Source organism: Boleophthalmus pectinirostris, unplaced genomic scaffold, assembly GCF_026225935.1.
Source record: "Boleophthalmus pectinirostris isolate CB_2022bp ecotype Guang Dong unplaced genomic scaffold, ASM2622593v1 HiC_scaffold_8, whole genome shotgun sequence".
NCBI lineage: Eukaryota > Metazoa > Chordata > Actinopteri > Gobiiformes > Gobiidae > Boleophthalmus > Boleophthalmus pectinirostris.
The window spans coordinates 38,650,640-38,676,962 of record NW_026571515.1 but is presented as its reverse complement, the minus strand read 5'-3'; the positions used below and the strand labels follow the sequence as shown (position 1 = coordinate 38,676,962).

At 38.0% G+C, this 26,323-nt stretch overlaps 1 protein-coding gene across 2 annotated transcripts in view; it reads right to left on the bottom strand.

The window, feature by feature from the left end:
* Nucleotides 1-15,825: 15,825 nt before the first annotated feature.
* The window catches only part of syt6a (synaptotagmin VIa), a 328,387-nt gene continuing 317,889 nt past the window's right edge, over nt 15,826-26,323 (bottom strand). For both annotated transcript variants that reach the window (XM_055166189.1, XM_055166191.1), the window contains exons 6-8: nt 24,925-25,096; nt 18,274-18,424; nt 15,826-15,897 (exon numbers count right to left, since the gene is read on the bottom strand). In XM_055166189.1, the coding sequence (XP_055022164.1) occupies nt 15,826-15,897; nt 18,274-18,424; nt 24,925-25,096 (395 nt within the window). The remainder of the gene's footprint in view (nt 15,898-18,273; nt 18,425-24,924; nt 25,097-26,323) is intronic.

Genomic DNA, 26,323 nt, shown 5'->3' with positions numbered 1-26,323 from the left:
TTTAAACATCCATCAAAAGTTCTGTCTGCAAAGAAAACTCATTTCCTGTCTCTCCTCTCATCCTCAAGTCATTTTAAGGTTAAAAAGAGGGAGAAAAAAAACAAAAACCAGAATCACTTTTGCATAAATTGTTTAATCCAAAAACAAAATTATGCCACAAAACACATCACATCCCATGGGAGGAAACACAACGTAAAAGATCTATAGTTGGTGTGCTTGTTTGTCTTCACTTGTTTCTATGCTACTTAAATTATAATGAGCTGGTTAAATTGCATTTTAATCTAGATGGAAACTGTCAATCACCAGAGCATTTTCTCATTTTTCTACAGACTACAAATACAAAATGTCCATAGAAAATCGAAAAAGTCAGTGCTAGATCATTACAGAAGGATACACACAGTACAATATTAGGCAAAGCTACTGGGTGATTGATCCAACAGGTGTTTTTTTTGTTTTTTTTTTTTTTCTTTTTTAGGTATTTTTACATACAAAACAACACAAATCGAAACAGCACATATTGAAAAGGATTCAAAGAAACAAAAGCTACAGCGATATTTTGAACATGTGTTTTAAATATTACAGATGTTAGTTCATATTGCACTTGGATTAGTGAGTGTTGCTACGGAAACATTGAAAGTTGACATAACATAACACGGGAGAGAGGTTAGTGGTTACATAAAGGTGTGCTATGCAAATTTGGGTGGAGTGTCAAGCACCTTGTTGTGAGGATTTTGCTCTGAATATTCCGCAGTATGGCATTAAACGTGTGTATCTCCATGGAGACAAGAATGTAGCAGCACCAAGCCAAGTTACAGGTAAGATCCGGTATGTGGAGAGCATAGACTGTATAAAGAAGTGGACTAAGGAAGCGTGACGTCGCCCACAGCGTCAGCTCCAGTCAAATGAAGCTCATGAGGTTGGCACTTACAGGAGCGAATTTGGAGCAAAGTTCTATATTAGGAATTAGTGGTGTGCAAAAATTGTGAAATGTCGATATATTGGATAATTTAATGTGATGATACAGTATCAATATTGCCAAGAGTATTTTTTGATTTATTTTACTAAATAATTTTGTTACAGAGCTACAGTTTTGTTGCTTGTTCAGAAGAAGGAAAATCATTTATGCTACACATTTCACATTTTCACTGTTTTGATGATTAAAATGTTTGTGTTTCATATTTACTTTGCACAAGAAGTGGTTTAACAAAGACTTTTACTTTCACAGCCATAATATTTTAAAGAACTGTATCGAATCGATTTGATTAATAGTGTATTGCAGGAGTCTCCAACCTTTTTCCGTTCAATGAGCTACTTTTACACAACGAAAATGCCAGAGAAGTACAAGTTTTACCTGTCACAAAAAATGTAGTAAATATAAGAGCCACAGCGAGCCTTAGATGAGGTACAGTTAGATGCCTATAAAACAAACCATCATCCATTTATTAGGGTATAAAGTTAAGCATCAAAATGATACATGTGCAATCATAACTGGTATTTCATCAGTCCAGTTTTAGTTATTCAGAAATCCCTTGGTGAGCTACTTGGAAGGGGGTGGAGAGCTACTGCTAGGCCCCGAGCCACACATTGGAGACCCCTGTTGTGTTGAATCATATCGAATCATAAGCTCACTGTATCGAGATATGCGTCGTATCATGGAATATGTATCGAGATATGCGTCGTATCGTGGCCTTTATATCGAGATATGCGTAGCATCGCGGCCTATGTATTGAGATATGTGTCGTATTGCAGCCTATGTATCGAGATTTGCATCGTATCGTGGCCTATGTATCACGATATGTGTCAAATCGTGGTCTATGTATCGAGATATGCGTCGTATTGTGGGCCTATGTATCGAGATATGCGTTGTATTGTGGCCTATGTATCGAGATATGCGTTGTATCGCAGCCTATGTATTGGAATATGCGTTGTATTGTGGCCTATACATCAAGGTATGTATCGTATCGGCAACTTCTCAATGACACCCAGCCCTGTTGGGAATTGGAAAAATAAAAACATCAGCTTCGTGTAGAGCGGTTTAACGGTTTTTCAATGTAATGCCAATTGGAATCAGAGTCGATGGAGCCGGAAGCGCGCCCATGTTCACTTCCCCTTCAGTGGAAGCTATGTCCATTTAAATATACAGTCTATGGCGAAAGATGACCCCACTCAAGGTACGGTAATTTTGAGCCGTAGAAACATCCATACTGAAATAAATTTGAGTTTAATGCCATATTATGCAAGAACGTATCCATGGAAACAGAAGAAAAGTTATATAATATAACATATTTCCAGATATTGTAAGGTTAGAGTGTATATTATTGTTGTTTTTGAGCAAGACACTTCACCTATGACTATAATGTTTCTTCCTGGGGGCAGCTATGGCTTCAGAAGTAACGATTATTCACTGACTTTACGTGGGAAATGAATAAAAAATGCATAAAACTGTATTGTAACTTTTAAACGTGTCGTGTATGACTAATGCGATTTGTCATTTTGTAGCGGTCATTTAAACCTGTGTGACTAACCGCTCGAGTCTGGAAGAAGCGTCGGCGTAAATGAGTCTATTTTTACACGTTCGATCCGATGCTTTGATGGATCACGTCAAACGCAGCCCATAATGCTCTGACTCACTCCCACAGAAACAAAGAGCCAATTAGACAAATGCCACTGCTCAGACTGACCTGCCCTGTGTTCCCACCACACCACACCCCTCCCCAAACACCAGCGCACACACACACACACACACACACACACACACATAAACACACACACATCACAACACAAGGATATGTTAAGTCTGGTCACTCAAAGCAACGGTTGATCTTTTCTTTAAAGGTCTTAGACACGCGAAATGAACTCTTGTGAGCTTTAAGTCATGTTCTGATGTCGTTGCCTCCTCAAAAACAGACCTGGGGTTGTGTTTTGTTTCATTCACACGTGTTTGAGGATCCTTCAAACATCTTCAAAGCTCGAAATGCTCTGCTCCACCTTTAGTTCCGTAGAAATTGTTCCATAGAAATTGGCAATTCCAGGACTGAAATCATCCAAATGGTTCTACTGAAGGTGTGTGGAGTTTAAAAACACAGTGGAGCGCTTCCTGTATTACCGCATGAGAACCCCAAACTGTTTTCCTTTTGATTGATTTGATAGAAAAATGCAGGGTTAGTGTGTGAATGAAACAAAAACAACAAGAAAAACCCCGGAATGTTTTTGATGAGGAAACATGGGTTCACGTGACATCACAGAATTTGCCGTTTAACTGATTCAAAGGTGGGTAGATCAGCCAAACAATGTACTTTAAAATATTATTACTCAAGTAGAATACAGGCATCCCGGATTTCGGACTACTAACTAAAATATGACAATATCAGAACCTGAAACAAAAGTGATATGGTTCAAAAGACTAGAAAAGATCGGCTTTGACAATAGACACATCCCACTGGGAAAACAAACGTGGTGGTTTGATGTTCACTTTTTCGGAGGGCCCTTCCCAGTATGTATTGAACAATGACCGGATGTCGGAAATTCAGGATACATGTATTACAAAGTTCAAGAAATTACTCAAGTAAGAGTAAAAAAGTATTTGGGAAAACTACTGCTCAAGTAAGGGTGACTTAAAGGTTGTACAGAGGATTTTCTAACAAAAAAGAAGTACTGTGACTGTTTGTCCTTTTTCAAATGTTGCCTCCAGAGTTCCCTAGTAGTAAATCATGCTTGTTTACAGCCGGTGCACTTTCAGAATTGCTGTTGAAGTTTCCTGTCCAGAAGTAATTTAGCAACCAACACGTCAGTCTTTAGACCCTTCGTCTGCTTCAGTGCACGGCATCGCTGGAAGGAATCTCCAAGAATCAGCTTAGTTTGGTTTTGCTCCTTTTCCCCTTCTCTTCTTCTTTCAGCGACTTCAAAAACTGACAGTTAACTGGTTGTGAATAACAGACTTCACAAACCAGGAAGATGTTTGGAAAGACACGATGATAAATTCTGATGGGCTCTGTTCGTGGTACCAAGTCTAACAAAATGTAGGAAAACTGAGAAAATGTCCCAGTTTTCTTCATCTCCATGTCATTGTAGTGTCCCGTTATGTTCGGCTAATCAACAATTATGAGCATGGCTCAGTTTTCATCCTTTCCCCACTGACACATAACTCCGAGTGCACTGGGTACATGTGATTAGAAGAGATGAGGAGCCAAATTCTAGATGATTCCAAACACATTTACTTCAGTGGGTTTGATCACAGTCGGCGAGCCCAGTGTCGGGAACTGCACTGGAAGATGTCATTGCACCTTTCCAAACTTCTTCCTGGTTCGTGACGAAAGCGTGAATAAAGCACAAGTTTGCTGCGATGGCAGACAAGAATCCACTACCAGTTCGCAGCAAAAGAAAGTCTGTTTTTGAGGTCGCTGAAAAAAGAAAAGCATGAATAGAGTCTACTGTGAGGAAGATAAAGTTCGAAAAAGCCGCTAAGAACCACTGCACTGGTTGAGTAAACAGTGTCTTGTATATGTGGAATGCGTGAGTAGCGTACATAAACCACATAAAGCAAGTCCGCTCGAAACATAGGGAGTTTGATTGACAACCTAACAGGTAGCCTCTTTAGGTTTAGCTGGTCCCACTTTCATTGACAATTTGAAACAAAAAAAAAAAATCCTCCATACAACCTTTAAAGAGCAACTGTCAGGATGTAACATGTGATCTATTATTTAACGTGAATGTAATTTGAAGGACAAAGCCTTAATTAATGCTCAAAATCAGGTAGACCACATCTAAAATCTTATATAAAGGAGCTGTAAAAGACACTCAAAAGTTCATAAGCATTTCATCGTTTCGTCAACATACAATACGAGCATCATGAATTTTGGACTTCTGGTCATCGTGCAATGCATACTGGGAATGTTTTTTTTTCCCAGTGTGTCTATTGACAAAACTGATCTTTTCTAGTCTTTTGAACCATATCACTTTTGTTTCGGGTTCTGATATTGTCATATTTTAGTTATGAGATTCGGACATTGTAATTGTGTGGTTGTTGGATGTCCTAACAGTGAAAAACGGGCTTCTGAAGTTTGCGAACTCCATAACTGCAAAAGGAAATCAGATGTGTGTGACTGCAAACCTCTGTTCAAACTGTTTCCCTTCCCAACAGAATTGACAAATAGTGAAAGGTGAAGGTGATGGGCAGGATTGATACACAGGAAGGACCAAATAGGAAACCTTTGGCTGCCTAAGAAATTGTCCTGAGTTTACAGCAAACATTTTGTATGTGGAGCGCCGACAAAGCGGGATCCTATTTGTTAAACGAGAGGTACAGAAGACAAAGACAAACAGACTGAACTGCACTTTCTTGTTCTTGTGGTTTTACAGCAACATCATGTCTTGGTCTCTTTGCAGTGGAAGGTGTTTCTTGGCGAACAGCTGGTGCCTTTCGCTTTGTCGTTGACCTTTAAAATTTGTAACCAAGGTTGAGCGAAGGATCGGGATTTTGCTTTGATGGCGCTACACATACAAAATGTTCGCTGCAAACTCAGGATGATTTAGGCAGTCAAAGGTTTCCTTTTTGGTGTGGATCAATCCTGCCCATCGCCTTCACCTTTCACAATTTTTCATCCGTTGGGAAGGGAAACAGTTTGAACAGAGGTTTGCAGTCACACAGATCTGATTCCCTTTTGCATTTAGTTCACAAACTTCCGAAGCCCGATTTCCGCTCTTAGAACATCCAACAACCACACAATTACAATGTCTGAATCTCAAAACTAAAATATGATGACATCAGAAACAAAAGTGATATGGTTCAAAAGACTTGAAAAGATCAGCTTTGTCAATAGACGCATCCCACTGGGAAAACAAACATGGCGGTTTGACGCTCACTTTTTTGGAAAACTCTTCCCAGTATGCATTGCGCGATGACCGGAAGTCTGAAATTCTTGACGCATGTATTTCTTTAAAAAGTTACTCAAGTAAATATAACTGAGTACTGCCCACCTCTGGTCAGATTGCAGATTTTTTTTTTTAGTAAATGTGAACTTGTCAAAGCAACTAAAAACAAGATTAAAGATGCACTGACTTTTCTGACGTTAGGTCTCGCCACCTGCTCATCTCCATGGTTTGAATGTTCCTCAGTATGGCATTAAATTTATGTCCATGCATTTTTATCAGCAGAAACACCTAAAATGCAAACTTCAGTGCCATACTGTAGAACATATGCACAAAGCAATAACATCTCCATGGAAACAATCAGATAACAACAAGAAAAATTATGCAATGAGTCTTTAATATGCTGAATTCCTGCCTTTATTTCTACAATGTTTTTCCCTCTTTCTTGCCTTATTGGTTTCTCTAGCACCTGCAAACTCCATACAACTTTGAACTTTCATCTTTTTTGTAGAGCAGAACAAGTCTCTGGTGTGGTTGGCCGTCACGTCATCTCCCCCACACATGTACAAGTGTTCAGTGGTGTAATCAAACCAAAACAAACGGCTAAAACAGATGCTGGGTAGCGTGTCTGCTCCCTGCATCCCACAGGCTTCAGTGACATTTTCGCACATGATGAAATGCAACAGATTTAAGACCTTTTAGTATTTGTCCAGATGTTTGTCCAGGTCTGTTGCAGGAGCTTTGAACTGTCCAGACCGGAGCCAAGATGTTTGTCCACAAATCAGATTTAACGGACTACGGTTGGCCGCTTTTATGAACAAATCTCAGACGTTATTTAAGATTTGGCAAACAAAGCCACAGTGACGGAATGTAACAAAGTCAAATTAGTAAAGTGCTAAAAGTGCTCTGCGTAACTTTTTGGTTGCTGCTTGTTTCTGTGGATATGTCCTTGCTGCGCCTGGAATGTTCCACAGTATGACTTTAAACAGCTCTACTTTACATTTATTCAATTACAGGTGGTTTTATAGCTCAAAAATACCTTGAAAAACCACATTCTGAGTGGGGTCGCCTCTCTACAGATCTGACCTGTAACTTGGTCTACTTTGGTCTCCATGATGATAGAAGTTTTAGAGGTTTAATGCCATACTGTGAAATATTCCAAAGCAATAACATCTCCATGAAGACAAGCATTTGACAGACCCTCCTCCAGAAAAGTTACACAATGCACCTTTAAAGGGCCCATCTCATGCAAAATCAGCTTTTCAGAACTTTCTACCTTTTAAGAGTGATGTGTGAGCCTTATACATGTCACCAAAGTGGTTTTTAGATTGAGCGTTTTTGTTTTTTTTTTTTAACAAATTGCAGTGTTTTTCTGTCACCCTCTCATGTGACAACAAACTAAAGCTGCTACAATGATGAACACGATATGATAAGTTTATCTACTAGTGTTTATTAATACTTTACCAATCAGTAATGTTCAGCTGATGTGACGCGGTGCTTGAGCTTCATGCACCTCAAAGTCCTCGTCCGAAATTCCGGGTCCAACACATGTGGCTGAACGCGCTGTATCTCCATGATGAATAAAAGTTTATTCCTACCACTATCAGGGTGCACGTCTGTCTCCCCCTCCCTCCCTGAGATGGCGGAGGAAGGGCGGCTCACTCGTCGCCTACGTCACGTTTGGAGGGCGGAGCCTGTGCTTCCTCAGGACGGGCGGGGGGAGGAGCAATAGTCGGCCTTTCATAGTTCCTGGTCTGTGACTGTCTCCAAGAAATCAATAAGATTTCATAACTATTGTAATGGATGTTCCAAAACCCAAATAGTGCTTGTTTATGTGCAGAAGATACAATGTGAAAAGAGTTATTTTGCATGAGATGGGCACTTTAAGTATAATTTTTAAGGGTGGGTAAGTGGATACTTTTTACTTCTACTTCTTTGTGTCAAAAATCCCTCAGTGGTCCAGGTAGAATCCATGGCAAAGGAGAAATTCAATTTGTCAACTGGACAAAAGTTTATTCGGTCGACCAAATAAACTTTGTCCAGTTGACAAATTGAATTTCTCCTTTGCTTTCTTCTTCTTTGCTACGTTACTTTTACCACACTGAGAGCAGTTATCTGTACTTTCCACATCACTACATTTTTGAACAGGACTGAAAAGTAAAAGTATTCTTAATGATTAACTTCATAAATTGAGCAAACCAAAATATACAAATAAAAACAGCTAGGGAAAAAATACTGATTCAGGTTTCTGTTGAACAAAATTCTGCATTTTTTTTTTAATTAAAATCACTACATTTGAAGCTTTATTAGACCTCAAAATCTGCACGAAATACTTTAATAATTTTTACTTTAAGTACATTTTTAAACGGGCACTTTTTTCATGTGATACTTTTACTTTTCTCTATTATTTTTTGCTTCAGTGTCTGTACTTTTACTACAACAAAACTGAGTACTTCTTCCGTTATGGCAAAGCTATTCTCATCTGTGAATCTTCTGTTATATAAATGCAGTGGCTTCACTTTCCCTCCCCTGAACGCTGGAGCAGGTTGTGCTTGTATATTTTGGAATGGCTTTTAAAGTCATGACAAATCGTGTTATGTTTTACCTGTCAAAAATCTGGACACACTTTTTAATCTAAGGTTGTGTCCGAATGTCCCCTTTAGTTCCTATTGTCTCATTCACATAGTTCTGTACTCTTTAGCGCCCTCTGTAGTGGACTCATTCACAAAGAGAGTCAGACATACAGCTCACTACAGTCAGGTGGCGTGACTCTGGTGTCAAAGTGAAAAAACTCAGCTAAACTCTGATCAAACTTGATTTCTTCCCCAAAGCTGTCACCATACTAAATAAGAACTGTTAATTTTATTGTTTTTTTTATTATTATTAATTCTTGCACTTTGATGGAGCAGCTCTGAATTTCATTAAACTGTATAATGACAATAAAGGCTTTCTATTTCTATTTCTATTTCTGTCATGCAGTAAATAATGATCAGATCAGACTGGCGTAGAGTGACCAGACGTCGCTATTTACCCGGGACAGTCCCAGTTTGGAGCCCTGTCCCCCCCGTCCCAGCAGATTTATCCAAAACCAGTGATTTGTTCTAGATTTATACAAAAAAATGTCCCAGGTGTCCCAATTTTTGACCAGTTTGATCTAAACTAAGACTAAACCTCATTTCACCACTGCACTATTTTAGATAAGGACAGTCTGCTCAATTTTAATTATTTTGTTGATTTAAAATATGGATGTTTTGTCTATAAAGTTTTGCATGAACTTGCCTCCCCTCCGTTACAGCTTTTTATTAAAGTAAAGACTGTCAGAGGGATGGGAACTAGAGCCACAGCCCGGGGGAACTGTGAGCTCCACACAGACGCACCACATTCAGACAAAGTGTGTCTCAGTCAGAGGTACTAAATTTTTGAACAGTTTCCCACTATCAATAAGAGAAACTCCAACACATGCCAGTTTCAAATCTCACTTGAAACAGCGGCTAAAGGAAAACCAGACTTGTCTACACTTTTAGTTTAGAACTGTCACTTGTTATTGTTTTTGGTGTTACCTGTCTAGGGACTACAGATGGAAATGAGCATTCTTGCTATAATCTGTCATATTTACACTGCAGTGTGCAGATGTTCATTAATATGCACTGTCCCTATTCAATAATAAATAAATACATAAATAAATAAACTAAGACTAAACCAGGTCTAAAGCAGGACTAAAACAGGACTCTCACAATTTTTGACTAATCTGATCCTCGTCAACAGTAAAGAAAAGCATAAATTATCATTTGTTTAGGCAAAATACACAAAACCGGGTATGCAAATAATAAAAAAACAAACAAAAAATAAATAAAAAATGCAGCATCGGATTATATGTGATGTGAGAATCCGCAATGTTACTCGCTCTTTTCACAGTTTTATTTGTACCAACTATCCCAACCCGGGTGTGTCCAAATCTGGTCGCTCTAGGCCAGGGGTGGGCAAACTACATATTCCATATTAATCTTTTTAATCCTGCCCGCCAAACTTGAATAATAATAATAATTTTCAGTGTTTTAAAAGTCATTTCAATAAATAGTAAATACCGTGGGACTTGTAAGACAGATATTTTGTTGTAATGCTTTGTAATGATTTTCAATTATGGGATATTTCAATAACATGGGCTCTGTTTTCTACATATCCCATGTTATTTTTTTCTCTTATGAGGTGGATTACCAAAAAACTCCATCCATCTGCTCCTGGTCCGACTCTTCCATCAAATTTTAGAACCTTTTGTTGCCCACGAGTCAAAAAGTTTGCGCACCCCTGCCCTAGACTCACACACAAGTTTTTATGGACTAATAATAACCAGTCTTAGTCTTAGCCACGTTGGATGTCACACAAACAGACTGGATTATTTGCTTTTTGTCTGAGATGTGGAAATGTTTGGTCTTTTAACAGCTCAAGCTAAGGTTAACGACTAATGCCAGCACCGTTTATTTAAGATTGTTTTATTCATAACCAGGATCAACAGTGCCATAAACCAGAGCTTTTATCTACTTCATTTATTAGTGTTGTGTCCAGTCATAAACATCTGTCTGTGTTTGCTGTTGTTTTTCTCTCACAATGCACTGTGGTCTAATACCCTCTACTTTTCAAGGTGCACTACATTTTCACCAACTGGACATTTGGACACCCCTAAAAGTGTCGTGACTCCTAAGTGGGGAATGGTGTCGACATTTGGAAGCTTTTTTTTTATAGTGTATTCTAAACAGCCCTGTTTGTTTTTGATCGCTTTTCACTCTTGGCATCATTAATGAACACACCTCTGAAGTTAGGGTGACCAGACACATTTACTCGGGACAGTCCCAGTTTTGAGCCCTGTGCCCCCTGTCCCAGCAGATTCATTCAAAACCAATGATTTTGTCCCAGTTTTATACAAGAAATGTCCCTGGTGTTCCCTATTTTTGACAAATTTGACTTATGCCAACAGTAAAAAGGGGCATGAATTGTAATTTGTTTAGGTAAAATACAAAAAAGCTGCGAAGAAAATGTGACTATACCGACTCACATTTTAGTCATGAATGGGCCAAGAGCATAAAAGTTTTCCTTAATTGCGCACTTGTTTTACAATTTTATTATTACCAACCATCTCAAACCTAGCCTGATTCATCAGCCAGTTTCACTTCGTGGAAACCGTCTGACCTCGCAGCATTAGGATTTGTTCGCTCAACGGTAGGTAGGTACTTTTTTATTTAACCAATCGCTGCTATTTGATCGCATGTAATGCGCCAAATCTCGTAGGAAGAGCAATAACGTCTTTCCCCTTGATAAAATTCACCAAACATTCTCTTTGTTCCGGCTTTAAATCCTCGTCTCAGGAATCGTTGCCAACACAGAATGTCTGTCTTCGTCTACATCCATCTCGACGCTTTGTTTACTGTTGTACCACAATAGGGACCCAGACAGACAGGTGCAATGAGTTTGATGTCGTAGCTTTTTACGAACCGTCTAGTGTATTCTGATTCCTGACCTAGTGACTGGAAAGAAATGAAATTGAGCGGAGGCACTAGGTGGCACCAGCCTGGCTACCCCAAACCAGTCCCACTTTTTAATTCTGAAAATCTGGTCACAATACTCTGAAGTGAAAACCATTTTGGGATTCTTGATCATGAAGCTCACTGAGAGAAGATCAAGGGTTTGCAGCAGGGTCAGGATACTCTGAGGGATCTGAGTCAAAAATTCAACATTTTTCTTTGCTACATAATTCCATATGTGATCAATATGAGTGTGCAGGGTCCTGATTAAGTTTAATTCACATCAAAAAAGTCCAAGTCCAGAGAGAGCAGTGCTTACAGTTAGTATCACACTCTCAGGGAATGTTGATGACTACTGCAAAGTATCACATTATATAGTAGGGATGTAACAATATCCAAAATATCGTGATATCGTATCATCAAAGTCTCACAATAATACCTTGGCTGTCACAATATATCGAATCACAAGTTTCATTGCTTAAATGCAGGTTTTATAGTTGCAACAGCTTTTGAACATCGGGAACTACATATCCCATGATTCATTTCAGTGCAGACAACATAAAGAAATATGTTTTTGACTTGAATTCTTGGGATTATGATGGAAATAATTCACACCAAAATCTTGTCAAGGTATTTTAAAAGCAAAAAAGTGTTTACAATTATATCAGCCTGTCCAAAATATCGCAATAAATATCGTTACATCCCTAGTGTATAGTTAATCTAACACGGGAACTGCTTATGACGGAGGAAATACATGACTAAACACAAACTATATTACAGTTCCCAATTAGCATTTTTACAGAGTGATAATTTGTAGTTTGTATTTTTGACAGCCAAAGTAAACACACAGATGCAGCGTATGGTGAAACTGAATTCGATTAGCGAGCCAATTAAAACCAATCGCAGATACATACCTGCGTGTAAGTTGAAGCTAATCAAAATTAATAGCCTGGAGCACCCTGGGTAATTACTTAAGATGGTAGAGCTTCTAAAGAGGAGAATAGGAAGATAAATCAAAGCTCATCAGATGTTTACGCTTCAACAAGAGATAAATGACTATACCAGACGAACGAAATAAACTTTGATCTACACAAATTCAGGATACACTGGCAGCTATTTTCAAATGTCTCCAGTGAGTGATTAAAATATCGTCTTAAATTAATATATTATATAGACTCAAAATGGCCGCCTATACACAAACGATGCACAAACACTAGACTGAAAGAGGGAGGAGGGTGTACTGTACAAAAAGAAGTGAACCAACTATTTGAAACATTTCATTTTCACATCTTCACATCTACCGCTGCAAAAAAAGAATAGGCACATTAGTTGAAATGACTTGAATTCAGTACGTAGAACTTGCTATAACTACTTCAGATTCAGACTTTCCAGTGACACCATGCTGGAGGTGTTTATACATGTATCTCTATGGTGCAGTGTTCACCGGTTACCATGGTGACATGATGCACACGTCTCAAAACTCAAGCGAGCAAATGCAAAATGGATTTAAGTAATAATATATCTTTATCAGATCAGGTCAGGTTGTATTAAAACAAAACTCAGATTAAAGCCTGACTGGAGCAGTGCCTCTAGTCAGAGGTGGAGTTAGTGATTTCGGGGCCCTAGGCGAATTTGAGTTTGGGCCCTCACTATAATGTTTTTTTTTTTTATATATATATGTTTATTGTCTGTTTTTGCCACATTGTTCTTGAGACATGCACATCTCTGTTTATTTGAATTATGGTGGGTTGGAAACTCGTCTTATTAGTTCGGTCGCCTACTAGATAAACAGAACTGAAAGTAGTTATATTTGTTTTCTAGTACAATTACATTTTTGTTTACATCTATTACATGTGATTATTATTATTTTTCTTATGATTATTGTTTAAAAGTAAACTACTTTCATTTAATGTCATACTGAGAGAAAATCAAATCGCTCTGAGGCCTCGACCATTAGTAGCACTGAGGGCAAATGGTTGGGGGCCCCTCCAGGTTTGGGGGCCCTAAGCAGCCGCCTACTTTTGCCTAATGGTAGCACCGCCTCTGGCTGTAGTTAACATCACCCCTCAGGAATGTTGATGACATCAGCTGTAGAGTATCAATGATTGGTTGTTTGGTAGTAGGGCTGTAAAAAAAATATATTTCAGTGATATATTGTGATACTTCATTGCATAATTCTTGTATCAACTCAAAATGCATCCAAAATGATTTTTTAACGTCATGTTTTTTATGAAAATGTTTATAAGTTAAATTTACTATTCTTATGATTTAAAAAATGAAATAAATTGCATTTCATCCAATTTTGTTCTCATAAAAGTTTACTCAACCATAATAATACATGTAATTATTGATAAATCACAATATATCATCCTTTGTTTTAGCATTAGAATTGTAGTATTGTAAGTATAAGTATCGTAAAGCCAGATTCATGGCAATGCACACTCCTAGTTGGTAGGTGAAGTTTTTCTCCATATTTATGTTGTAGTAGATAGTAATTCACATTTCAAGCAGTTTTCTTTGTACACTGATTTCAACTTTTGCCTTAAAGTAGAAAAAATGGAATTGAAGCCAATGGGAAATCACCCAAAATAAACCAAATAAGCATAGCTAATCATGGTTTACTAAATTTAAACTAGTACAAACAGCTCCATTAGGATGATTATTCTCAACTCAAGTCATTTGAACTAATGAGCAAACTCATTTTTTTGCCGTGTATTAACAGCAGTTTCCTTTTCACATACACATCTTCACATGTTATGATTGTTCAGACAAAAATGTTACAAGATCATCACAAATAAAACACCGCGGCTACTTTGCTCTTCGAATAACAATGACGTCCTTCGTGTGCTTTTAGTCTTGGCTGCTGGAAAAAGCCAAACTAAAACTGGATAATTGAAAATGTTCGTACAAATATGCAAGACGGTACGTAACAGCCCGGATGAATCTACAAGAAGAGCTGCAAAAACGGTAACACCAACACAAACGCGTGACTTTATACATCGAATAAAAATGCTACAATTAAAGCCGCACTGTGTAACTTTTCTGGTGGAAGTTTTGGCCTTTTTCTTCTGTCCATGGAGATGTTAAAGCAGTTTGTGTAAATCCTTCATTTGTTCAGGTAGAGTCTGCAGCAAACGAAACTGAATTCTGTCAGTTTTGTTCCACAGTATGGCATTAAACTTGTCTATCTCCACGGCGACAAACAGGCGCAGCAATCGGGCCAAGTTACAGGTCATGTCTGCGGAGAGGCGACCACGCTCACAGTAAGAATACATGGTTTTCAAAGTCTTTTTAATGAATGAAATGTCTAGTATTTGTTCTTTATACTCCACTGCATTTTTGAACAAGATTGAAAAGTAAAAGTATTTTTTGTGATGTTTCTTTTTAACAATTTCATAATTTGTATAATTTGTCATTTATAAACCAAAATATAGAAATAAAACAGTTGAAAAAAAACCTGTCCAATTCAAGAATACATGGTTTTCAAGGTCTTTACCGAATGAAATATCTGGTATTTGTACTTTATACTCCACTACATTTTTGAGCAAGGCTGAAAAGTAAAAGTATTTTTTGTGATGTTTCTTTTTAACAACTTCATAATTTGTATAATTTGTCATTTATAAACCAAAATATAGAAATAAAACAGCTGAAAAAAAACGTCCGATTCAAGAATACATGCTTTTCAAGATCTTTTGGTCCCTGGAGACAAGGAGTCGACGGACCTCTACCAGAAAAGTTACACAATGCACCTTTAGCTAATATTTTTTTTTTGTCAATACGGCACTGTTAGATCGAACGAGAGCTTTTGAGTTTGCTCTATATTCAAATTAAAACTTTTTTTTTCTACAACATCGAGGTGTCCTTATCTCACCCAGCTTCTTTCGTTTGCCGCGGCATCCAGCTGAGCTCTTCAATTCAAAGTCTGCTCAGCTCAAAAGAGTTCCAACGTTTTGAAATATTCCCTCGTGGATTACATTTTCGCACCTTCCCAGATCTGTGTTGCATGTCTGGAGTCTCCAAATTTCCAGCCGTTAAGTTCTCTGGAATACCAAACGCTTTTATGTGTTTACGTAAAAGCTACTAAACCTTTTCCAAAACTTCCAAGTCTTCCCGTCTTAAAGTGGTCATACTTGCACGCCGTTTTTTTTTTTTTTTTTTTTTTTTTTCAGTTTCTCTTCCTAACTCCCAGGATCAAAATGACTTAAACAACACATTCTAGGAGCGCTACGTAACTCCACACAGACTTCCTTGGACAGATTTCCACGGTGAGGCTTCCATGGAGACAGGTTGACTGACGTGGTCCCAGCGTTTCGTTTGGAAGAAGGAGGAGGAGGAGACACATGAGGGTTTGTGTGCGTCTCTTTAATCACACAGAGAGGAAGAAGGATCTGCGGGAGGTAGGGCGCCCCCCGCTGGTCGGCTGGGTCACAGATGGCTCCGCTCAGGGGCTGGCGGGGGGGCGGGGCGAGGGGCACGATCCCTGGCTGTCGAAGCTGGCCGTGCGCGCCTTCCACTGTAACAAGAACAAAGCACATATGTGTGGGGTGAAACTTGAAGACTTCTGTGAGGTGTTAAAGGTCTTATATTACGCACGATTGACTCTTGTTGTGAGCTTTAAGTCATGTTAGAATGTTGTTATTTTTGTGAACTGTGGTCCAAAGTAAGAAAAATTATCTGACAAAGGTTTTTTGTGGAAACGCTTTTGGACATCTGAGTGTTCTATCCATTTTTTCACTTTTATAATGTTGTTACTTCGTCAAAAATATACCCTAATTTGTGTTTTGTTTCATTCATATGTGTTTGAATAATGCTTTATTATTAGTCTGTCTACATCTCCAAATCTCTAAATGCTCTGTTCCACTTTGTGATGTCGTGAAGTTGTAATTTTCAAATGAATAGCTACCTTTTTTTAATCTTTTTTTTCCATAAAGACTGAAAATTTCCATAGAGATTGAAATTATCCAAATGATTCTATTGAAAGCGTATTGAGTTTAAAAACACAATGGAGCACTCTCTGTGTTACATGACATCACCAAGTGGAACAGTGTTTTCAGTTTTAGAGAAGAACTCTTTAGAACTTTAGAGAAGAAGCGTAAATCTGCAGGGTTTGTGTGTTAAACGTGTGTGAATGAAACAAAACACAACTCCAGGTCTGTTTGTGACGAGGAAACTGCATTATAACTTGGGTAGAAATAAAACAAAAAACAATTACAGTTAGTGTGCATTTCAATAAAGAACCTATGGCACATTTCACCAGGTTTGTGAAGTTGTAGTGTGTTATCTATATGTATGGAAAAAAGCATGGGTGACGGAGGCTCGTGGGCTGACACAGGATAGGACTGTACTGCTAATCATAAGAAATAAGGAAGGTTCAAAGTATCATTACTATGACGAAAGTACTGTGAAATTATTGATCAGACTAGAAATACTAGAGCACAGATCCAGGTTTTTCTGTTCCGATAACGCTCTGTGCCAGTACCAGCTATCAACCCATACCAGAGCAGACACTGAGAATGTCATTTATTTCCTAACACAAAACACCATGAGGTAAAAATGATTCAAATGTGTACAGATAAAAATACAACTTTAATATTATGAGATACTTTAGGCCAATATTATCCAGTAAATCACTGTTTCCAAAGGCTGGGTCGTGACCCTCAGGTGGGTCGCAAGAGATTTTTATTGCGTAACCTTGTTACGATCTGCATGTCGGTCTGTGATATACAGTTCTGACACTGATCTGCTGCTGCACTCTCCTCCTGCACCTGAACTGGAATGCACTATAAAAACACAGACAGGCCCACCTATCTCATTAGAAATGTTGAAATGTTAAGACATGTATAATTTCAAATGTTTTGTAATTATTTTATTGACTATTTTGTTTCAATATTGCTGGTTCAATTGAATGTTGAAAAGAAAAAGAAATGTTCTACATTTAATATCCAAATAGGCGACTTATGGATCCTTTTATTTCTGCTTCAATGAATGTTTTTCATTCTTTAAAACTTGAGTAATACTTATTGTTCAGAGACGCGATCAAACAGTCAACAATAAAATATCCTCATTAATGTTCAATAATCAAATCCACCTTTATTTTGTGATTTACAAATAATGTCTATTAACTTCACGAAGGTTTGTAACTTTTAAAATATGGGTCCCCAGAAAAAAAGTTTGGGAAACACTGGAGTAAATTGTCTTATTACACCAGTTTAGAGATCAAACTGGGATATCAGCTGAACCGATATCTTGGAAACTAATATCTGATCCAACAAAATGTTCATTATCAATGTTGATGTACTGGTGCATCCCTAAACATAACAGGCAGAAGATTAAAACACGTTTTTTTACATTCAGGTGAACCTTTTTGGAGTGTAGACTGACGTTAAATGACTTCTGAATTCTTTTGGCATGCAACAATTCTCACAATTATTATCTTTTTAGCTCTTAAGTTATATTAATTAGTGACTAACTGAATTATCTTGTGTTAGGACTTTTGTGTTCTTTTGTAGCACTTTTCCCAGATCATGGGAGATCACAAGGGATCGTGTTAAAATGTATTCAAAGATGCTTAGCTGCTAGAAATTTCTACATGAAACTAAACAAGAGTCTATTTCTTACTGAAGGCAATCTCTGTATATGGACAAAAGAACTACTCCAACTTTGCCATTGTTTTCACCTCATATTAGAGACTTAACTTTCTGCACTTTTTCGTGCATTTTCAATTTGCACCCAGTGAGCCACAGGGATTTATGAGGATTATCTTCTGCTGTTTTGTATTCTGAACAATACCATTACAAGTTGCATCCTCAAAATTGGTGTTAACTCAATCAAAGAAAGCTCCACCCGCTAATCCTGAATCTGAACCATGCGTGGAATAGCGTAGACTCACCTCCTTCTCGGACTTCTTGGACTCCAGCAGGGGGTGCCAGTGAGCGATGGGCTTGCGGGGGTAAGCCAGCATCTCGTTCCAGTGGTCTCGCCCGAGTCCCTCCGCGTGACCCCCGACCCTCATCACGCCAATGATCTCGTTATGACCTACCCTAGAGGACGGAGGGGGCATTGCACGTCAGTCAGACCGGACTAAGATCACATGACAGGTCAGAGCACAGATCAGGCTGAGCGGAGCTGTAATCTAAAGAGACAAGAACATGAGGAGGGGCTGCGCGTAGAAACATCAATCCAACACGTTTCAATCACAACATATTGATTTTGACCGATGGCTAAACCAGTGTTATTAATATATACATGTCAAGGCCAGCTTGGTTTAAAGGAATACACGCTCTGTCTGCCACCTGATCATCTTCTTTGACTTGTTCACATGAGAACGTTTTGAATAATTTTAAGACATATGAAAATTTTTATTAATAATTTATAACAAAAAAAAAAAAACACTTTCAATGATTTTTGTTAGTTTTAATGGCCAGTATTACACCTGTATTTGTGTTTTGTTTCATTGACAGTAGGACCTCATTTTCTAATGAGCAGAGTGTTGGAAACGTGCAGAGACACTTTTTAAAATATTCCATCCAGTCCTTGTATTTGCAGAGGTCACTGGTGCTAGGCTAGTGCATGTCAATGGCCATAGTTAGCCTGCCACTAAAAACAGTCTTACCCACTAAACAAAACACCCAAAACAAATCTGTTATTACACCAGACTGTCCATGTAAATGTCTGTGTTGATAGAATAATCTTTGAAATAAAACTAACCTCGCATCGCATAAATCGTCACATGTTGAGGGACTATTTTCTCATATATCAATCCGCCACTGCCAAACTTTCTGTCAGGAAGTACAACTCGCTGCTGCTGCTCAGACAAAAATCCTTCAAATGCAAGGTTGGTTTTACTTCCAAAATTATTCTGGTATAATAATAGTTTTGCTTCGGGTGTTTTGTGGAGTGGGTAACACTGTTTTTAGCAAAGCTTTGGGGGCAGGAGTACTACTTGGATATGCAAAAATTGTGCAGAATTGTCATTTTGGTTTTGGTGCTCTTCAGTGTAGGGACCAGTCTTAAATACAAAGTAGGAAAAAAAACTGAGGCACTCAAAAAGTACAAAATAATTAAAAGACTTTAATACCACATAGCAGACAAAGTTAAAATACGCCCACCCGTTTCGACGCCTTTATCAGGACAAACTCGAGATGGTTATCACAGTGCAGGTGTATTTTAACTTTGTCTGCCATGTTGTATTAAAGACTTTTAATTATTTTGTACTTTTTGAGTGCATCAGTTTTTTTCCTACTTTGTATTTAAGACTGTTTTTAGTGGCAGGATAACTATGGCCATTGACATGCACTAGCCTAGCACCAGTGACCTCTGCAAATACAAGGACTGAATGAAATATTTTAAAAAGTGTCTCCACACGTCTCCAAAACTCTGGCTCTATGTCCAAAATTCCGGACTGTCCCTTTAACACACAAACCCTGCATATTTAGGCTGAGTTCTTCCCTCAAATAAAAACACTGTTCCACCTTGTGATGTCATGTGGTAATACAGGAAGTGCTCCACTGTGTTTTTAAACTCCATACACCTTCACTAGAATTATTTGGATGATTTGACCCCTGGAATTTCCGATTTCAACTGAACTAAAGGTAAAAAGTAGCGGTTAACTTGAAAACTACAGCTTCATGACATCACAAGGTGGAACTGAGCATTTTGAGCTTGAGATGTAAACAGACTAATAATAAAGGATTACTCAAACATGTGCATGAAACAAAACACAACTTCAGTTAACAACTTTATAACTTGACTTAAAATTTGCGTAATATCTGCCCTTTAAAACCAAGTTGAAATATATTTGATCAACTCAAATAATTTTGGTCCACAATTAAATATTTAAACACCACCTGCTTGGTACCATAGAAGTCTTGTCACCTCCTTGTCAGAAATGTCCCACAGTATGGCATTACACTTATATACATCCATGGAGACAAACAGATGATGTAACCAGGCCAAGTTTGTTACTGGCCAGATCTGTGGAGAGGCAACCCAGTTTACAGTAAGAATGAGTGTTTTTCAAGGGATTTTTTGAGCTAAAAACATATGTTATTGAAGAAAATGTAAGATATATATGTTTAATGCCTTGGAAAAAGCAGGTAGGGAACCCCCCTAATAGAAAAGTTACATAATGTATCTTTAGAATGGCTTGAAATGAGTAAGCATAGATGCATTTTCAACTTTTGGACCCAGACTATTTGACTTGATTTATATTTTAACTTGTTTTTAATATAATCTGGTAAAATGTCAAAGTAAATGTCACCCGGATTTATTTTTTATTCAACTGGCAAATAGTTTTGTTCAAAAATCATTTCTAAAATATCTCAATCATTTCTAAAATATCTCAAGATTATTCAGAAATATCTACCATTTGCAAAGTATCTTATTGTCTATTTCAATTCTTCAACAACAAATTCTGAATTCAAGTCATTTTCGCTCATGTCGATTTTCGCAATGCATTCTGGGACATAACCACCACAAAATAAGATGTGGCACAGATATTTGAGCCCTTAAAATGGACACGCTCAGCCTCAGAACATTACTGAAGTATATTGACTTTATGACAATGACATTGATTTTGGCTTGAGGCATGTGTGTTATAAATAAAAGGTGTCAGGACGACCTTGGATGAGCTCGACAGCAGTGACCACTACAGCAGGAGTCTACAACTGTCGTCCACGTCGATATTTTTGTTTAATTGCAGATGGATTTATAAAGATTAAGTGTTCTGTGTTTATAAATGGCCAAAAAAATACAGGGTGTGTCAAAAACCTGACCTCATTTCACAGGCCAGTAATTTTGGTAATTCTTGTTGAAATAACCTAAATTTTCACAGAATGCAAAGAAACGGATCAAGATTTTATATTTAATGTTTTGTTTTTGTTCTGTTTTCAGGTTGAGCCGTTCACTCTCAACGAGAAGTCAGTTTGAGTCTTTGAATCTGCTCACACACACCCAAGACTGAAAAACTTCACCAATTGGCAAACAAATGTGTTTTTAGTACCAAAAATGTAAAGAGGAAGCCTGCTTATGCCGGGCTAAAGGATCTGGTGGATCATCATCAACATCAGAAGAGAAGGTTGAGCAAGTTCATGAAAAACTCTTGTGAAGCTCCAAGAAGTCCGTAAAGAGAACAAGTTTGGAAACTCAGATTCCTTGAATGATAGTTTGGTTTACCAGATCCTTTAGCCCTGCATAGTCCGCCAAACTTTTTACATTTTTGGTAGTCCAAGTTTTGCATTGAAGACTGCACGATGTTGGGTGACTTTGTGCGAGCAGATTCCAGGACACAAATTGACTTCTCTTTGGAAGTGAACGGCTCAACCTGAAAACAGAACAAAAATAAAACATTAAATATAAAATCTTGATCTGTTTCTGTACATTCTGTGAAAATTTGAGGTTATTTCTACAAGAACTGCCAAAATTATTCGGCTGCAAAATGATGTCAGATTTTTTGGGACACCCTGTATATGTATAAATAGGGGTTAGGGGAGGGAATCTTGAATTAGAATAAGAATTAGAGTAAACTAGATCTTAGTGAAAACTGGCATATCAGTTCCAATGTTGTCTTATTTCTTACTTTAAGCTACCGTTTGCAAGACAGCAGTAACGTAGACAGCATCTAGTGGAGATATGTGAGAATACAACAGGAGTGGGTCCGCCAATCTAAGTACAGATGGAGGCTTTAAAGGGTCTGCACCTGATTTTCTCCAGTATAAGCAGCTCTTGGTATCAAATTAATATAAATGTTTTAAAACTCAGCTCGGGTCTAGTTGCAAAAAGCACTTACAAACTTAAGAGTTGTGGATAATTAGGATGTTCTGAATGCCTAAGGTAAGTGAGGAATAATTTTAGACCGCTGCAAACTGTTGAATTATGTTTATCATGTTTTTAAGACAGTAAAGTAAAAATCAAGTCAGGTACAATGCCTTTAAGGTTAGACAAGAACTAATTATGATTAATGTTAAGGCCGCCACACTTCAGGAGAATGTGCCCGATTTAGGTTGTGATTTGCTTTTTCCCGAGTTTGGGGAGGCGTGACCCGACTTTATTTTGAAGCTACTGCACTCCTCATGTGGGTGGTGTCGTATCGTAACCATCAAACATCAGCAAAGCTACGGTAACACAAAATACAGAGCAAGATACAAACTCAGGAAATAGCAAAAATAATTACTGCACACCCCTCGTAAAGTTGTAAATTTAAACTGCAGCTTTTCATAAATATCATCCATAGAAATCCGTGTATCATTCATTCATTCATTTTTCAATATAAAACCAAAAATAAGAAAACGAAAAAACAACTGTTTTGTTCATTATTTGTCTCCAAAACCAAAATGAAAAAAACGATAATGATTTAGTGTTTAAATGAAGAATGGAAAAAATGGATATGGATATGGAAATGGGGGCCCGTTTCCCGTTTACGTGACTTCCATGACTGCAATGCCAGACTGAACCAGGACTGATCCAGGTCCAGGACCAGACAGAGATCAGACCGAGACTGAGACCGGGACTGAGCCCGAGACCAGGCCGGGACCAGACTGGGACTGGACCGGAGGGTCCGAGCCCACGGCAGGGCCCAAGCTCGAAGCTGAGGCTCAGACCCCACAGAGGGTCGGAGTCAACACTCGGAGTCCGCTCTGGTCCCACTCTGGTCCCGTGTGGTCCCAGACCCGGATCAGTCCTGGTTCAGTCCGAATGCAGCGCAAAATTCCAGCATCACAGTCACAGAAGTCACGTAAACGGGTTTTTCCATTCTTCATTTAAACACAAAATCAAAAACTGAAAAAACAAATCATTATCCATTTTTTCATTTTGGTTTTGGAGACAAATAATGAAGAAAACTGTTGTTTTTTTCGTTTTCTTATTTTTGGTTTTATATTGAAAAACAAATGAACGAATGATACATGGATTCATAGAATTTGTGCTCCACAAATAATGACACCCAGTCCACATTTATTATTATTCTTATTAACATTAATCGGGTTTTAGAGTTCTTTAAACATAAAAAGACGAGTGTAATTCCTCACGTGTGTCTGTTTACATGAACACAGCGCACAGATCGAGATGAAGCTGCAGATTAGTGATCGACTCTGCTTCCTGTGAACTTTATCTCCAGCCTCCTGTGCATTAAAAAAATCATGTATCTGAAGTATTGCACCACATTTCACAAATAATAATAGCACAGTTTTTACTTATATCTAAACTAGAAGTGCAGAGCTCTCATCTTTTGAACACTTTAAAGTCTCAAATGAGCGAGTGTTTTTACTCTAGACAGGAAACAGCAGACATGAGGTGCACTCACAGCTGTGCAGCCTGTGGTGCGCAGACAAATCCCCCTGCAGTCTTTGAGAACAGAGAAATCTCATAAGATTCTCCCTGTGTCTGTGGTGTGCTTTTTGTCGCACGTTTAAAAATCGTTTAAGACTGAAAAATCCTGTACTGTGTGGGTGCCTTAAGAGTCTTTATTCTACTGGCAACACTACATATATTTTTCCATTGCATTATTTTGTTGTCAAGATACAAAAAATTCAAATTCTATTTTGACTTGATACTCAATACTGATTCTTACGAAAGCCGAGAGGGGACACAACAATCGCAAATGCCACAACAAATACAAATGCGACAACACAACAAAAAGCCACAACACACCAAGAAAAGTCACAACGGAAATGACCGCGGGACTCTATTTCAATGCAAACGCCGCAACAAATACAAACTCCACAACACAAACGCAAATGCCGCAACACATTAAAAAGCCACAAAACATCAAAAAGCCACAACGGAAGTGACCGCAGGACTCTATTTTCCGATGGACCGATCAAGCAGCAAGTGAAGAACTACAACGTGAAAAGTAAAGGAACAGAGAAGTTGGAAACATAAGTAACAGTAAGTTATTGTTTTATCATTATTTGTTTCACGTTGTAGTTCTTCTTCACTTGCCGCTTGATTGGTCCATTGGAAAACAGAGTCCCGCAGTCACTTCTATTGTTTTTTATTTTATTTATTTTTTATGTGTTGTGGCTTTTTAATGTGTTGCGTCATTTGCGTTTGTGTTGTGGTGTTTGTATTTGTTGCAATGTTTGCATTAAAATAGAATCCCGCAGTCATTCCGTTTTGGCTTTTTTTGTTGTGTTGTGGCATTTGTATTTGTTGCGGCGTTTGCGTTTGTTGTGACCCCTCTTGGCTTCCATAGATTCTGATACATGAAATAATAAAATAAATAAAGGGTCTTTTTAAAGACCCTTTATTTCAACAGTACAATGCCATTTTCAACATTAAATAATAGATCTTTCTTTTATATTATCTTATATTTGTGTAATCCAGGTCCAGGTAGGTTCCATCATGGGTGTAGAACAGTATCTGTGCTCTTATACTTGTTCTGAAAGAGCTCAAGATCTTTCTAAAGGTTCATTTCTGTCCTGTGAATGTGACTTTTTTAGCATCCATACTTGCTCAAATGAATATCTAGTTTCAATAACAGTCTTAGCATCATTTCGTATCTGACTTTTAAATATTTTGGACATGTTTCAGTGGCTGTACTCACAGGTCGTAGTCCATGACAGAGATGTGCAGGCTCACGTGGTCCATACTGTCCGGAGGGATGTCAAAGATGATGGCTTCGTTGTATGTGGGGTTCAGTGTGTTCTTTTTAATACTCGTCTTCTTCTTTTTCAAACGCCGCCCGTCACAGATGAGAGACACTTTCACGTACGGATCTGAACAGTGGACAGAGACAAATGTTAGTCACATCATCTACAAGACTGTCAAAAGTTATGTGTAGATAAGTTAAAGGACTCATATTAAGATATCTTCTAATCTATTTTATAATGTAGTTTCCTCAGCACAAATATATGTAGAGTTGTGTTTTGTTTCAGTCACTCATGTTTTACACACAAATCCTGAATATTTTGGCTGAATTCTTTTCTCAAAAAGGAAAACACTGTCACTGTCATGTTATGTGGGATCATTTTAGCTCTGGAATATCCCTAACCTCGCGCAGCAGGATGGACTGTCGCGATATTTGTGAGATCAAAAACTCACGAAAACCAATCTTGGTGCCCGCTGGTGTGATAGTCACTGTTGCAAATCATGTTGCCAACAGACCTATTTTAGTGTCAACACGGAGTATTTTATTTGTGAAAAATATGCAGAAGGTAAATGCTTTGTGCATTTGTTTTATTTTTTTGGCCTGTTCCGCTGTTGTGAAGTGGATTAAGTGGACTAAGTGGACATCACCCATAGTTCAGCGCCGCTCAAATGAACAGTTACAGGAGCAAATCTGGAGCCAGGCTCTATGTCAGGGGTGTTACACTTAAATGCACAGAGGCCAAAATTAAAAACTGGGACTAAGTCGTGGGCCAAACTAAATAATTATTGAAAAATTTCAGCAAAATCTGCATGTTTTCTCTTCTTCTGAAATATGTAATGTTAAACCTTTTCTTATTAAAATAAATGTTTAATTATAGTTTTGCTTAAACATTGAATCTGGAACAAACGTAATATAAAATAATAACATTTTAAATAAATAATGTCTCTATAGTCTGTCTGTAGCCTGCAGGTCAGATCTAATACATATTTGATATAATCTCGCGGGCCAAATATAATTATATCACGGGCCAAATTTGGTCCCTGGGCCTGAGTTTGACATGTCTGCTCTATGTTATGAATAGGATTTTTTTTGATGGACAAACAAAAAAAAACAAAAAAAAGAAGGATTATATAGAGTGGGTTAATACGAACATTTTAAGATCAAAATGACGAGGCTCACTGCAGCAGTTACAGAAGAGAGGGATGACAAGATCCTAAGTCAACTGGAACCAGACTCAGAATATTTGGTTTATGGTTGTGACTAGAGCCCGACCGATATATCAGTTGGCCGATATTATCGATGTGGGCACCTGAAAACATATCGGCCGATAGTCGAAAACCTTGAAAAACACGTG